The 16,252-nt window shown below is 38.3% G+C and overlaps 1 protein-coding gene across 6 annotated transcripts in view; it reads left to right on the top strand.

Annotated features, from left to right (window-relative positions):
• The window catches only part of ERMP1 (endoplasmic reticulum metallopeptidase 1), a 58,581-nt gene that overhangs the window by 3,531 nt on the left and 38,798 nt on the right, over positions 1-16,252 (top strand). For 5 of the 6 annotated variants that reach the window (XR_003681264.1, XR_003681265.1, XM_028493964.2 and 2 more), the window contains exons 3-7: positions 1,698-1,790; positions 2,616-2,743; positions 3,382-3,487; positions 14,103-14,249; positions 14,914-15,006. Coding sequence is in view for 4 of the 6 variants with exons in the window: in XM_028493964.2 (XP_028349765.1) it covers positions 1,698-1,790; positions 2,616-2,743; positions 3,382-3,487; positions 14,103-14,249; positions 14,914-15,006 (567 nt within the window). In the remaining 2 variants the exon portion in view is untranslated. The remainder of the gene's footprint in view (positions 1-1,697; positions 1,791-2,615; positions 2,744-3,381; positions 3,488-14,102; positions 14,250-14,913; positions 15,007-16,252) is intronic. The other variant, XM_007108078.4, reaches the window with a different exon arrangement.

The raw sequence follows: 16,252 nt of genomic DNA, 5'->3' as shown, positions 1-16,252 counted from the left end.
GGGCATGTGGGATCTTTCCCGGACCGGGGCACGAACCCGTGTCCCCTGCATCGGCAGGCTGACTCTCAACAACTGCGCCACCAGGGAAGCCCTATGACCACTATTTTGATGCTTAAAATCTAGGAAGGGACAAATTAACATCATGGTTATTTAAGAGCATTATATAAGAAAGACATGTATACAAGTATCAGAAACAAACAGTACCAAATGTTAGAAATCACATATATGGAGTCCAGTAATGAAAGGATGGCATATTGTGGGTTACTGGAACCCATTTTTAACTAAAATTTTGTAAGGATACCTATGCCAACAATCTCAGGGAAATTTCTGTCATTAATAAATTGTTAAAAATAGTTTTTAAAACGTTCATAAAATAGACTGTCACCTAAATTTTTTTAGTGGATGAACAAATTGAAACATGGTTATTTTTTAAGGGTACTTCTCAGCATGGTATCTGGAACTTAGGAACTGATACCAATTAGGAGTAATGTTACCCACAGAAAGGCCTTAAATATCTTCTTGGGTTTGCTGCATGGTTCCAGGTTGTTACTCTGGGGCTGGCTTCAGTTTCAGGGTTAATTCTAAATGGAAAGGGATGTTGGTTAAGCATCCAGCCCTTATAGATACTGTCCTCTAACTTTCCTTCACTTTCTTAAAGATATCTGACCCTTCTCTAGGTTTATTCTCAGACACCAGAGCCATTAAAATAAAGGAAGATAAAAGGACAGTTTAACTGTTAATCAACTCTACAGAGATATATATCTTTAAATTTCCATTTCTCTTCCTTTGAATAAAGAAAAATTTTACTGCTTTTTATTTTAAAGTAAGTCACAGTCTCAAAGTTAAAAATCATTTGTTTCCTTTGGGTTTTGAAAGGTGGCACTTTTTACTGATAGCTACATTATACTTCCTGCTTGACAGTACTTAGGTAATTATTAATTTGTTTCACTTCGATTAAAATACAATCCAGGGGCTTCCCTGGTGGCGCAGTGGTTGAGAGTCAGCCTGCCGATGCAGGGGACGCGGGTTCGTGCCCCGGTCCGGGAAAGATCCCACATGCCGCGGAGCGGCTGGGCCCGTGAGCCATGGCCGCTGAGCCTGCGCGTCCGGAGCCTGTGCTCCGCAACGGGTGAGGCCACAACAGTGAGAGGCCCGCGTACAGCAAAAAAAAAAAACCCAAAACAACAATCCAGTAATCACTACTGAGACAAGTATAGCTAATAAGTAGTTTCTTCTCAAGTAGGAATGGGGTCTGGAATTTAACAGCACCAAAACAAGCATTTTAGCTGGCTGCAGACCCTTCCTTAAGTTTGCAAAGAGGAGGAGGAAAAGCTAACACTGAATGCCTACCACATGCTAGGCGCTGTGCATTACCTTGTAATCCTCACAACACAACTGTGAAATATAGATATTATTAATCTGCTCTCTAGACCAGGAAATAGTAAACGGGCAGAGCTAGAATTTAGATCCAAGTCTTTCTTACTCTAAAACCCACACTATTCTCTGTAGCACCCTGCCTCCCACTGTGTAAACCCAGAAATGCTGTTGCCTGGGTTGTTACTGTGCCTATTTACTTTGATTATTCTTTGAACTTTTTATTATGGAAAATTTCAAATATATACAGAAAGAGTATTGTTTAATGAACCTGAGTGTACCTGTCACCCAGCTTCAACAGTTCAATCTTCCTTCTTCTCTAGTGCCCTACCCCCCACCCCTGACCTTGACTATTTTAAAGCAGATCTCAGCTATATCAGTTCCTCTGGAAGTATTTTGGGCTGTATTGTTGAAAGGTAAGGACTCTTTTTGTTTTTTTGACATGCTCATAACACCATGAATTACCTCACTGAAAAACTTAACAATAATTCCTTAATATCATCAAATATCCAGTTAGTTCCTTAATGATCTCTTATGGTACTTTAAAAAAAGTTTTGGCCCTAAAGTCATCTTTATAATCACCTTTAATTAATATATAAAGTTTCTGAATTAAGAGGTTAAGTGATTTGATGAGGTTCTCTGCTTTATCAGTGCTGGGACCAAAGATTACTACTCAGGTCATTAGTCTGCTTTCCTTTATCTTATTAGATTGGGTATCTTCTTTGTACTTTTTCATCACATGATCCCCTTGGAGAAACTTTAAAAAATGCTACACTATCCACACTGACCCCTCTTATGATTTTGGCAGGAAAACTAGCAGGAAGGGAGTGGGTGGCAGTTGGAGATGACATAGGAAACCGTGAACACCAGAAGTGAGGATACTACAGAGGACGTGGAATAAGGATAAAGAATTTTAAAAATTGCTTTGGGCGATGAGAATGCCAGTTTTCAATATTGCCTTAGGTCCCTTCTGGTTGATTATTCAACAGGTATTAATTGAGCAACTATTGCGGGGCCAGGCACAGTTCCAGACACTGAGAGTAAATCAGCAAGCAAACCAAAGATTCCCGTTCTCCTGGAGTTTACTGCTGGTGGGTGTAGTTATCACCAGATGATGACAGAGCTATGCTACTTGTAGCTATTGTGATGCTTCCTTGATGAGAAAACTGTTTCTTGTCTTAATGGTTCATACTGTAAAGGTTTTAAATTCTGAGAAGCAAATCTGTTTTTCTGATTTAAAGGTGCCAGTGATGATGCAGTTAGCTGTTCAGTGATGCTGGAAGTCCTTCGTGTCTTGTCAACATCTTCAGAAGCCTTACATCATGCTGTCATATTTCTCTTTAACGGTGCTGAGGAAAATGTCTTGCAAGTGAGATTTTACTGTTTTAAAGACTAGGCTTGAATAATAATGGTAATGAGAATAATAATAATAACAATAGCTGACACTTATGCATTTTGATTATTCATTCGAGTAGTATCATAAAATGACATGCAAAAGAGATACTGTACTGGGCAGTACTTAAAAAAAATCTACAGCCACTTATGTATACATGTTTAATATTTGAAAACTCAGAACAGATCGTCTTGTCAGTGTTTTATTCATAAAAGGGCTCTGTGATGGCATAATTTTTTGCCTCAGGTTTTCTAGAGTTTCAGAGATGTTTTGAGGCAGGCACACGGCATGAATGCCCAACCACAGGGATAGCGCCTTCCCTTCTATTGTTTTGCACAGGCTCACACTTACTAAAGATGTTTGGCTCCACTCATGGAAATCAGGCTGCCTTCTGTGAAGAGTGACTTTCTGCTGAGCAAACTGCACACGGCCATTAGGCAGAGAGAGACACACAGATAGATGTCTTTAGATCCTGCCTTTGAAAAAAGTGATTGGTTTTTTTTTAATTCTTCCCCTCATCAACATAGACGTTCCGTCCTTAAAAAAAGCAAAATAAAGACTTTACTAGTAAAAGATTGTTTAACTGATATCTTTTTTCTTTCCTTCTCATTCAGGCCAGTCATGGTTTTATTACCCAGCACCCGTGGGCCAGCTTGATTCGTGCGTTTATTAACCTGGAGGCCGCAGGTGTAGGAGGGAAAGAACTTGTATTCCAAACAGGTGTGTGAGGCTGTACGTTGTATATTTTAATGCTATTTTTGTTTTTTATAAAAGTGGAAGTTTTTTTAATGTAAATAATCTAATGAAATGAGCATTCTTTTAAAATCATGAGACAGTTTTAGCTTGTCTTTTTGAAGTTTTTAACAAAATATTAATTTTAATGTCATAAAAATCCAGTAATATGAATCAGAGTTCAAAGCTCAGATTTGTCTAGTTAGGGCATACTGAAATCTGATGTTGGTCGTTTCATGCCATTTTCCTGCTCTATTAGAAATTTGGGTAATGTATTTTAGCCAGAGATGTAGCATTTGCTAGAAGCTTAATAATGAGGAGTGTTTTGAGGTATGAGGTGGGCTAGGGGAAGTGAGGAAGGTGATATGGGAACTTGTTTTTTATTTTTTAGCACCCTTCACAGACATGATATTGTTTAAGTTATAGAGATATGCTAAGTATGTCTTCATAACCTAAACAGTACCACATTTTAATATTCTCCATCCAACTTACTTTAGACTTTTACCACTCAAAATGAATGTATATTTTAACTACAGCCAAACCTTTGAGCATCTCAAGGTTATGAGGTCAGAAGCAAGGTTCTCCCTTCTTTTCACCTCGGACCTTTCTGTTTACTCTTCATCTGAATAATAAGAAGCTGGTACCTAATATCTATAGGAGTCAGTGGATGCAACACTATTATCCATTTTCCTCTAATTCTTGGATGTCAGTCAGGATAAGAGGAACACTTGGTATAACAACCACCAGATCAAAAAGCAGCAAGAGAACATTCTGTAAGCAAAGAGGACACTGTGTCTTTCTTTTCTCTGGTGAAAATACTAGGGCTGCACATGGGCAGGAGTGTGTCTTTGTATATTTTCCCTCCTGGAAGTGTAGTATAATTTAAGTACCTTCACATCCATACTTTTTAAGTTGTTATCACTGGACCCTGCCCCCGTACTTCTAGGACCCAGAGAAGAGCCAGTCTTAAGGTTTAGTCTGTGCCTTTCCTGAATTTTTTCTGTGCGTATTTATTAATGCATATATATTCTGTGTGTATATATTAATATATCTTTTGTACATATAATCCAGAGAGGTTAGAACATATTTACCTAACTCCTGGGTATACATTCAAAAAAAAAAACAGAGACATTAATTTGAATAGTTACGTGCAATGTTCCTAGCAGCATTATTTACAATTGCCAAGGTACGGAAGCAACCTAAGTGTCCATCAGCAGGTGAATGGATAGTGTGTGTGTGTGTGTACACAATGGAACACTACTCAGCCATAAAAAAGAATGAAATGTTGCCATTTGCAGCAACATGAATGGACTTGGAGGGCATTATGCTAAGTGAAATCAGTCAGAGAAAGACAAATACTGTATGATATCACTTATATGTGGAATCTAAAAAATACAACAGACTAGTAAATATAACAAAAAAGAGGCAGACTCACAGATATAGAGCACAAACTAGTGGTTACCAGGGAGGAGGGGAGGGGCACTATAGGGGAAGGGGAGTAGGAGGTACAAACTATTGGGTGTAAGACAGGCTCAAGGATGTGTTGTGCAACATGGGGAATATAGCCAGTATTTTGTAATAACTTTAAATGGAAAGTAACCTTTAAAAATTGTGTTTCAAAAAAAGAAAAAATACTTACCTAGGGTTAGCAAGGGCTAGACCCAAGTCATTTCATTTATTTATTTACATTTATTGAGTACTCATTTATGCTAGGTCTAATTTATAGTCTGTGCTCTTTTTACTAAATGCGGACAGTTAGACATACAAATTCTGCAGTTTACATTTTATTTTTTATTTATTTATTTTCTTTTGCGGTACGCGGGCCTCTCCCGTTGCGGAGCACAGGCTCCGGACGCGCAGGCTCAGCGGCCATGGCTCACGGGCCTAGCCGCTCTGCGGCATGTGGGATCTTCCCAGACTGGGGCACGAACCCGCGTCTCCTGCATCGGCAGGCGGACTCTCAACCACTGCGCTACCAGGGAAGCCCAACATTTTAGATATAATTGCATTATTTGGAAGGATATAAACAAACTGTTAATAACAGTCACTACTGGATGGTGGGCATTGCTGTCAGAGCTGTGGTGGGTGTGACTAGAGTGGAGGATGGGGCAAAATGTGAAAAGCCAGTTTGAACTCTCCACTGCTTCATAAACTTAAAACCAGAATTGCCATTACAGCTTTACTGATACTCTTTATAGTTTTCTGTATTGTTTAAATTTTTTGCATTTCATATGATTACTTTAATAATAAAAACAGACTTGTTACTAGTTAGCAATATATATACAATTTAAATGTTTTACTCATTCTAAAATAAAATCCTTGTATTTCAAAATTAAGTTTTTTCTAGAGGGGCATCCTACAAATACTTGTAAAGAATGTTTCCCCCCTTTCTTTGAGTCTTTGTATGCTGTTTTCCCTCTAGGTTTTGGTAGCGTATTCTTGTGGCTAAACTGTATACCTGAAAGCTTTCTGGGCACTTTCTGACAGTCTAATACCTTTCCCAGTATCTCTCTCACTTCCAGATGCCCTTCCTACAAAAGACTAGTTTTCTTGTGGGGATTGCTTTCAGAAAGTTAGTTAGTGTTGCTTCCATGTCTGAAGAGGGAGGATGAGGCCTCCTGGGTCTGGAGTCCTGGGGAGCTCTGCCATACCACCCTGTCCTCAGCTTCTGCAACAGGCACTTTTATCCTGCACAGTAGCGCTTGTCCTGCCCCGGGAACGTTTCCGTTAAAACAGTTTGTCCTCTCTAGTGCTTCATTGTCACTTCAGAGAGACATTCGTTGGGGGAGTTTTTAGTGACTAGAATAATCATTACTACCTAATTTTAAAAAAATTTATTTATTTATTTATTTATTTTTGGCTGCATTGGGTCTTCGTTGCTGCGCGCGGGCTTTCTCTAGTTGCCGCGACTGGGGGTTACTCTTCATTGTGGTGCATGGGCTTCTCATTGCGGTGGCTTCTTTTGTTGCGGAGCACGGGCTCTAGGCGTGCGGGCTTCAGTAGTTGTGGCTCGTGGGCTCAGTAGTTGTGGCTCGCAGGCTGTAGAGCACAGGCTCAGTAGCTGTGGCGCATGGGCTTAGTTGCTCCATGGCATGTGGGATCTTCCCGGACCTGGGCTCGAACCCGTGTCCCCTGCACTGGCAGGCGGATTCTCAACCACTGCGCCACTAGGGAAGCCCCGTAGAGTATTTTTTGAGGTTCATCCATGTTGTAGCATGTATCAGTACTTCATTCTTTTTCTTTTTCTTTTTTTTTTTATTTCACCACGTGGCTTGCGGGATCTTAGTTCCCCACCAGGAATTGAACCCGAGCCCTTGGCGGTGGAAGCGCAGAGTCCTGATCACTGAACCGCCAGGGATTCCCAAGTACTTCATTCTTTTTTATGGCTAGATTATATTACATTGTATGGATATCCTGCATTTAATTGATCCATTCATCAGCTGATGGACATCTGGATTGTTCCACTTTTAGGCTATTATGAATAATGCTGCTATGAACATTTGTGTGTAAGTCTTTGTGTGGACATATAGTTTAATTTCTTTTGGGTGGATTCCTAAGAATGGAATTCCTGGGTCATATGGTAAATTTATGTTTCAACTTTTTAAGAAACTGCTAAGCCAAATAAGTTTTATTTTAGAAGAAATATAAATTCAAATAACAGTAAGAATTTTTTTAATACTAGATTTGCAAAAAGTAAGTAGAATGATAATGCCCAGTTCTGATGAATACAGAGGAACAGGCATTTTCAAACACTATTGGTGGAAGTATAGATTGGTGCAGTTTTGGGGCAGTTTGGCCATATGTATCACTTTAAAAAATGTACAGACCCTTCTGTCCAGCAGGCCCACTTGCAGGAATTTATCCTGTAGAAGTAGTTGCACATAGACACATAGGTCTAAGTACTGCATAATCTTCTCAGCTTTTTTTCATAAGAATGAAAAACTGAAAACACCTTCCACGTCCATGCCTAAGGGACTGGTTATATTAGTGTTGAGTTAAACATCTTACTTGGCTTCCACAATAATATTCGCTGCTCTCAGTCCCCTTTAGTTCCTCCTTTTTTTGTTTATTCTGGGCATTGATGCTACCAACTAAAGTTAGAAGAAAGCAGAGCAGAGGGAATGATGCTGTGTGTGAGTTGGTTCTGGACTTCCAGGGAACTTTGACTTTTCATGGTTGACATTGCGATCTGCCTCCCCTCAATATCACACATGCTCATGCCCTTTGCTTTAAGAAAGATGGGATTCATTCTTTAAGAAGAAATGGGTACACAAGAAACTGGAAGCATCATGGGATTTAGATGATGGCAGGAGAAAGACTATAAGGTGAAAATATTTCTCTGTGTGCCTCCCACCTTCCTCTAGGAGATAACTAAGATAAGAGCTTTCTGGGGGAGGCAGGATAGGTAGTGATTAAGAGCACAGCCTCTGTATTCTGCTGACCCAAGTTCCAATCTCAGCGGTAGCATTGCAGCCTTGGAGCTCCATGCTTCAGCTCCTCATCAGTAAAACTGGGATAGTATAGGATTAATAAGCAGTGAGTAGAATCCTCAAGTCTGTAATTTCTTGTTTAAGAGCTGCCTGTTTACATCACAGAGAGTATCTTACTCAGTAGTTCGTCTGCCTTCCCCATCCCAGTCTCCCTAGTCTTCCCTTCTTCACCAACACTTGACCTGTCTGTGACTTGTAGGCCTCAGTGGACAATCAGCGAGAGGCTGGATTAGGGCTGGAGCACTGCTGTGCAGCAGTGTGATCTGAAAGGGGTCAAAGGCCAGGTAGTGGCTATTCAAAACCCTTTGCTACTGATGGATCTTACTTTTTTCTCAAATATTTTTTATGGTACAATGCATAAAGTGAACTTAAACTTGATGATATCCTTAGGTGTCTTTATTTCATCTTTTATTATAAACTAAGAAAAGCAGACTGCTCTGAGAGTGCTCAGCTGAATGAATTTTTACAGACTGAATAAGTCATGTAACTAGAACCCAGCTCAAGATTGAGAGTATTGTGGGTACTCCAGAAGCCTGAAGCCTCCTCTGTGTCCCTTCTCAGTCTTCCTTCCCCAAGATTACCCCGTTCTAACTTATGCCTTGATAGATTTAATCTTGCTTGTGTTTGAACTTTCTGTAAATTGACTCATACACTATGTTTTCTTTTGTGTATGGCTTTTTTTCACTCAGTATTATGTCTGTAAGATTCCTCTATGTTGTGTTTAGTTCATTCTTTTTCATTGCTGAATAATATTCCATTGACACGGATATCCATTCTACTAGTGATGTTAGGTTGTTTCTAGGCTTTGGCTCTTATGAGTGGTTTTAGGAACATTCTTATGAGTGTCTTTCGCACATGTTTGTGTATGCACGTTTCTGAGTGGAACTACTGAGTCATAAGGTTTGTGTAATTTCAGCTTTGGTAGCTACTTTTGGCACGTATATGCCATACTTGGATGCAGAAATCCTAAATAAAATATTATTAACACTGGTCCTGAATCCAGCAATATATGTGTATTTATGTGTATGTGTATATGTGTACATTTATGTATATGTACATACAGAAAAGATAATGCTTTCCAACCAAGTTGAGCTTATTTCAGGAATACAGATGCTTTAAGTTTCAGGTGTACAACATAGTGACTCAATATTTGTATATATTGCAAAATGATCATCAGTAAGTCTAGTTAACATTCATCACCATAAAGTTGCAAATTTTTTTTCTTATGCTGAGAACTTTTAAGACCTGTTCTCTTAGCAACTTTCAAGTATACAAGACAGTATTATTAACTTAATCACCATGCTGTACATAAACTACATCCCCATGACTTATTTATTTTATAACTGGAAGTTTGTACCTTTTGACCACCTTCACCCATTTCACCCATCTCCCAACCCCCCCATCTCTGGCAACCACCAATCTGTTCTCTGTATCTATGAAGTCCTCTTTTTTTTTTGGTCAAGATTCCACATATAAGTTAGTTTGTATGGTATTTTTCTTTCTCTGTCTGGCTTATTTCACTTAGGATAGGCTGAATAATATTCCATTGTGTGCATGTGTGTATACACACACACACACACACACACACACACACATTTTCTTTATCCATTCATCCATTGATGACACTTAGGTTGCTTCCATGTCTTGGCTCTTGAAAATAATGCTGCAGTGAACATGGGGGTGCAGATATCTTTCTGAGTTAGATTTTGTTTTTTTGGATAAATATCCACAAGTGGAATCATACAGTGGGTCTATTTTTAAATTTTTTTGAGGAACATCCGTTTTTCATAGTGGCTGCACCAATTTACTTTCCCACCAAATTCACAAGGGTTTCCTTTTTTCCACGTACTCACCAACACTTACTTCTTGTCTTTTTGGTAATAGCCATTCTGACAGGTATGAGATGATATCTCACTGTGGTTTTGATTTGCATATCCCTGATGATTAGTGATGTTGAGCACCTTTCACTCTTGGCCATCTGTCGTCTTTGGAAAAAATGTCTGTTCAGGTCGTCTGTCCATTTTTCAATCAGATTGTTTGGGGGGTTTTTTGCTCTTGATTTGTATGAATTCTTTATATTTTAGATATTAACCCCTTATCAGAAATGTGATTTGAAAATATTTTCTCTCATTCAGTACACTGCCTTTTTTATTTTGTTGATGGTTTCCTTTGCTGCGCAGAGGCTTTTTAGTTTGAAGTAGTCCCACTTGTTTGTTTTTTGCTTTTGTTGCCTTTGCTTTTGGTGTCAAACCCAAAAAATCATCACCAGGACCAGTGTTATGGAGCTTACTGCCTATGGTTTCTCGTTGGAATTATATTATTTCAGTCTTTTAAAGTTTATTTATTTATTTATTTATTTTGGCCGCACGGCTTGCGGGATCTTAGTTCCCCAACCAGGGATCGAACCCGCCACCCCTGCATTGGAAGCTCGGAGTCTTAACTACTGGACCGCCAGGGAAGTCCCTGATTTCAGTCTTATATGTTCAAATCTTCAATCCATTTTGAGTTAATTTTTGTGTATGGTGTAAGATAGTGGTCCCTTTCCATTATTTTGCTTGTGGCGGTTCAGTTTTCCCAATATCATTTATTTGAAAAGACTGTCTCTTACCAGTTGTATATTCTTGGCTCTTTTGTTGTAAATTAATTGACCATATATATGTGAGTTGACTTCTGAACTCTGTTCTGTTCCATTGATCTATGTTTCTGTTTTTATGCCAGTATCATACTGTCTTCATTACTAGCGCTTTGTAATATACTTTGCAATCAGGAAATGTGGTGTCTCTAGCTTTGTTCTTCTTGCTTAAAGTTGCTTTGGCTATTTGGGGTCTTTTGTGGTTTCATACAAATTTTAGGATTGTTTCTTCTATTTCTGTGAAAAATGCCATTGGAATTTTGATAGAGATTGCATTGAATCTGTAGATGCTTTGTGTGGCACAGACATTTTAACAATATTAATTTTTCCAGTCTGTGAGCACACAGTTTCTTCCATTTATTTGTGTTTTATTCAGTTTCTTTCATCAGTGTCTTAAAGTTTTCAGTGTACATTTCTTTCACCTCCTTGGTTAAATTTATTCCTTGGTGTTTTATGCTTTTTGATGCAATTGGAAATGGGATTATTTTCTTAATTTCTCTTTCTGATAGTTCATTATTAGTGTGTAGAAATGCAAATGATTTTGTGGAATGATTTTACATCCTGCAGTTTTACTAATGGTAAATGAAGATGGCTTAATATTTGAGTCACTCCATGTAGTTCACCACATTATCAGAGTAAGGGAGAAAAACCATCTCAATTGATAATCTCAACGTAATCATCTCAGTAGATAAAGAGCAAGGATATGTTCCTTCAATAACAGTACATTTATCACACTCAAACAGTGTGACATTAACATAAAACTGTTAGTGAATAAACAGTACGTATTCAGATTTCTATTGTTCCGATAACATCCTTTGTGTTGTTTTTTAGTCTGAGTTCCAATCCAGGATCAAATGTCAGATGTGTTTTTATATATCACAGTCATTATATAACACGCACATAAAAAATATCAGTGTGAACTTAATTATTATAAAGTGAATACCCTTCTAACCCCCACGTGTGAAAGAGGATAGACTCTTGCTACACCCTCCCAGAAGTTTTCCACCCGCCCCTTCTCAAATACAACTCCCTCTCTCTCATCTAAGGTTAGCCATTATCCTAATTTTTATGATCATTACTTTCTTTCCTTTATAGTTTAGCTTTACCTGTTTTTCAATGTGGTTTTAATATTTTAATCATATAACTTTATTAATATCTAATAGTAATAGTAATAATATTTTAATATTTTAACATGATATGGTTTGATAATCTGTTTCCCCACCATCATTTTTCTTTTTCCTTTTACATTTGTGTTCTTCTCAGTGCATCACATCAGAAGCATGTAATGTCTGTCTGATTACTGACGGTGTTACCCTTCTATCACTTGATTATATTTGCCAGGTTTTTGTACTTTGTAAAGTTACACCTTTGTAATAAATAGTTTGAGACTGTGTAAATATCCTGTTTCTTATGAAACTTTGATCCTAGTTTTAGCAGTCATTGATGATTCTTGCCCCAAAGCATTTTTACTATAATGTTAGCCAGATGCTGTTTTATGGGTCCGTCATTCCATCTATAGTTAATAGTTGGAGTTCGCTAGAAGGAAGGCTTTCTCTTCTCCCTTGTGTGTATTTATTTTAGTGTTTCATGTATGTTTTATTTTAAGGATTTTATATTCTGTTATAATCATTTTGATGCATGAATTGTTCCAGTTTAGGCCAGTGGCAGCCCCTTCAGCTGGTGCCTGTCCCTTTGACATGTCTCTGACATGTTTTGTTTGAGTACTTTCTTACTTTCTGGCACAAGATGATCCCACTTATCAGTATTTTCCTAGGCTCAGATCTGGAATTGGGCATACCTCTAGGGAGAACTGGTTCTTTTAGTGGATAATGGTATTCAGAAGCAAAGATCTTGGTGCTGAGTAGGCTTTTTTTAAAATTTTTATCCTATTTGGGGTTTGTAGGGCTTTTTGAATTCATAGCTTGGTATTTTCTGTAAGTTTTGGGAAATTATTGGCCTTTACCTCTTTAAACATTGCTTCTACTCCATTCTTTCTCCTCGTCCTCTGAGATTCCAGTTACTCATGTTAGACCTTTTCACTGTATCCCATATGTATTATAAGCATTTCTATGTTTTCCATCCCTATTTCCTTCTGTGCTTTAATTCTCTGGATCTATAATTTTTTCTTCTGTTGTGTTTAACTTTGTATTAAACCATATATGTATTAAAATTCTTAACATCAATTATTATGTTTTATGGTTCTAGGGTTTCCATTTGACTCTGTCTCTCACTCTCTCTTTGTTAATAGGTTGTACTTGTCTAGTGAAATTCTTTCTATCATCTGTGTTTTTGAATAATTAATAATATTTATTTTAAAATCCATGCCTGGTGACTCCAGTCTCTGGGTCACTTGGGTGTCTGGTTCTGTAGTGTTTCTCCACCCCTTCCCTCACCCACCGTTTATGGTTATTTTTTTCTGTAGGAAAGCAAATTGATTATCTGTTTATAAAGTTATAAAAATGTTAATATTCTTAGATTTCCTGAAATACAGTTACTTGATCTGTCTACAGCAGACCACTTTTTGGTAAATTTAGTTGTAATATACAACCCTTGAATCTCAGTGGATTACAATAGCAAAGGCTTATCTGTTGCTTGCATTACATTCTGGTTCCTGAGTAACTGCAGCTACATCCCATGGTTATTATGTTCCATGTGTCTTATTCATTCTGAGACCTAGACTGAAGGGGAAGCCCTCATCAGGGATGTTTTAATCTCAGGGCCAAAGTTAATGGGAGAGATGGACCATGTGATGGCTCTTCAGAGTCTTCTCAGTTGAAGTTCATTTCCCTCCCATTCACAGTCAATTGACCGAAGCAATTTATGTATGTGCTACTTCCCCAGGGAGGCATTATAAGTTATATGGGAGGGAGGAGTGAATAATTGGGAACAGTAATACAATTTATCTTGCTATCCTAAAGAAAAAGCTCCCACATTTGAAAAAAGCTGTATGTACATGAAGATGTTAATGCAGAATTATTAATAATGATAAAAATTTATAGTAGTAAGGAACTTTATGATATATTCAGTGATTATGCAGTTCTTAAAATGATCATTGTAATATCTAGCAACATAGGAAAATGCATTTAGTACACTGTTAAGTGAAAGAGCAATGTAGAGAGTATATATACCCTATCAGTACAGCTATGTGCACACAGTCATACATTTGTAAGAAAATTGAAGATATAAAAATGATGATAGTTATCTTAGTGATTTTTCATTTTTAAACTTAAAGGTTTTATAGTGCTGTTATTTTATAATTAAAAGCAATTTTGTTTTCTTAAAGGTTATTTTTCATTCTAAAATGTCATACACATTTATCAAAGAAATGTTGGAAAATACAGAAAATAAGATTAAAAAACACGAACTCTTGACCTGTCTCCCCAAATCACCACAGTAACTATTTTAGGTGTGTTTAAAAAATTACTATATTAAAAATATTTACCACATTAACTTTGTATTGTGTTGTCATGTTTCATTTCAGGTCCTGAAAATCCCTGGTTGGTCCAAGCTTATGTTTCAGCAGCTAAACACCCTTTTGCTTCCGTGGTGGCTCAGGAGGTTTTCCAGAGTGGAATCATTCCTTCAGATACTGACTTTCGTATCTACAGGGATTTTGGGAACATTCCAGGTATTCTGTCAGTCGTTATGGGCTTTTTTGTGACAAAGATTAATCAAAAACAAGTTTTACTTTTTGCAAGTTTGTGAGTGAGCAGCATTTTCTGAGAGCAAATTCTCTATGTGAAAACTGCATATTTTGACTTACTGAAAGAGAGATCCTGATAGTTTCTTTTTCTTTTAAACTCCAGTCTAATTTAAATGCTTCCCTTTTTCTAGAACATGTCATCTTGGCCCACAGTGTGACAGAACAGGGGAGAACTGGTTAGCACTTCATTCCCAAAAGATGGTAACAGATCCTTCAGGGGTCTTTTTCATTGTTATCTTGCTTTGCCAACTGCCCTGGGGACTTGTACAGCTTATTTGAAGTTAAAATTTGGCTCTGGCCTGGCAAGGATGTAGATGGCAAAGTTTTGATGACCTCCCGTGCTCAATATTCCTACTCCTTGCTATGTGAATTGTAATGCCCCAGTCATTATGTATTGAATTATGTACCATAACTATTGGTTATGTGAGAATTTGGAAGAGAATTTACATCATGCATTCATGAATGTGACAAAGCAATCATGTCACTGCTTTGATGTTTTGTCTTTCAGGAATTTAATACATTAAACAAATAGGCCTAAAGTAAGGTTGATCTTTAAATTGACTTTTTTTTTTTTTTCTGTATGTCTTAGGAATAGACTTAGCTTTTATTGAGAATGGATACATTTATCACACCAAGTATGACACAGCAGACAGAATTCTAACAGATTCCATTCAGCGAGCAGGTTGGTATTCTAATTTAGACTTTTGATATTAAGATGGAATACTATGGATGACCTGTAAACCTATAAATGTTCTGTGTCCTGTGCATTAGGGAGGCAGTGTATGGTGTAAATGAGGTGGGGCTTTGGAGTTAGATGAGGCTTTGAATTTTAGCCTTGAAGTCTAGTTTAGCAGTTAAGAACATAAGACTATTCATTATGAGGAATTTGAAAGGGTGTTGACCCAGGGTTATGGTCGGATTGCTGAGTGATGAGAGTGTAGCCAAAATGGAAGCTATACATTGGAGGTGGTACAAGCACATGTTTGGGCAACTTGCCCAGGTCTGGAAAAGTTACATCGATCCAAGGTTGAGTGGTGAGGGCCAGTGAGTGGGTTATAGGACAGGTGTCAGGACAAGGGGCAAGGGAGTTAACGTGTTTTCCAGAGAGATCTATAGTAGTCAGGGGAGGTGAGTCTGTTGCTGAGCCTTAAAAAGAGTTGGTGGGGGGCTTCCCTCGTGGCGCAGTGGTTGAGAATCCACCTGCCGATGCAGGGGGCATGGGTTCGTGCCCCGGTCCGGGAAGTTCCCACATGCCACGGAGCGGCTGGGCCCGTGAGCCATGGCCACTGAGCCTGTGCGTCCGGAGCCTGTGCTCCGCAACGGGAGAGGCCACAACAGTGAGAGGCCCGCGTACCACAAAAAAAAAAAAAAAAAAAAAAAAGAGTTGGGTATAACTGACAGAGGGAGGCAAAACAAGGAAGAAGTGAAGAAGAGGTTTAAAGGAGAGGCCACAACAGTGAGAGGCCCGCGTACCACAAAAAAAAAAAAAAAAAAAAAAAGAGTTGGTGGGATTTGGCACCGTGGAAATAGAGGATGTCCCAAGTAAGAGCACAGCACGAGTAGGGTGTGTTTGTGTATGAGGGGCTGTTGGTGAATACATTGTCAGAGAATGGAGGTTGCATTTTCAGAAATAGAGGGAAATGAGGTATAGGTGTATAGGGTAGAGAAAATTGTAGAAAGCTTTAAAAATCAGCAAGAAGATGCTGTAGGAATAAGGAATCATTAAAGGCCTGAGTACATGAATGAATGATGGTTTAAAATGCTGTCAGTCTGGTGATGCAGTGTGGAGTGGATGGTGGAGACGGGGAGAGAGCCAGGAGTCAGGGCTGTTCCAACAGTAATTTTCGTGTGAAATAGTAAAGGACCTAGACTGGGGTGTTGACCAAAGATAGAAATGAAAGCAAGGGAGTAGAAAATTAGGTATATTT

This window comes from Physeter macrocephalus, chromosome 9, assembly GCF_002837175.3.
Source record: "Physeter macrocephalus isolate SW-GA chromosome 9, ASM283717v5, whole genome shotgun sequence".
NCBI lineage: Eukaryota > Metazoa > Chordata > Mammalia > Artiodactyla > Physeteridae > Physeter > Physeter macrocephalus.
The sequence above is the reverse complement of the archived record's forward strand: the minus strand, read 5'-3'. Positions and strand labels throughout refer to the sequence as shown.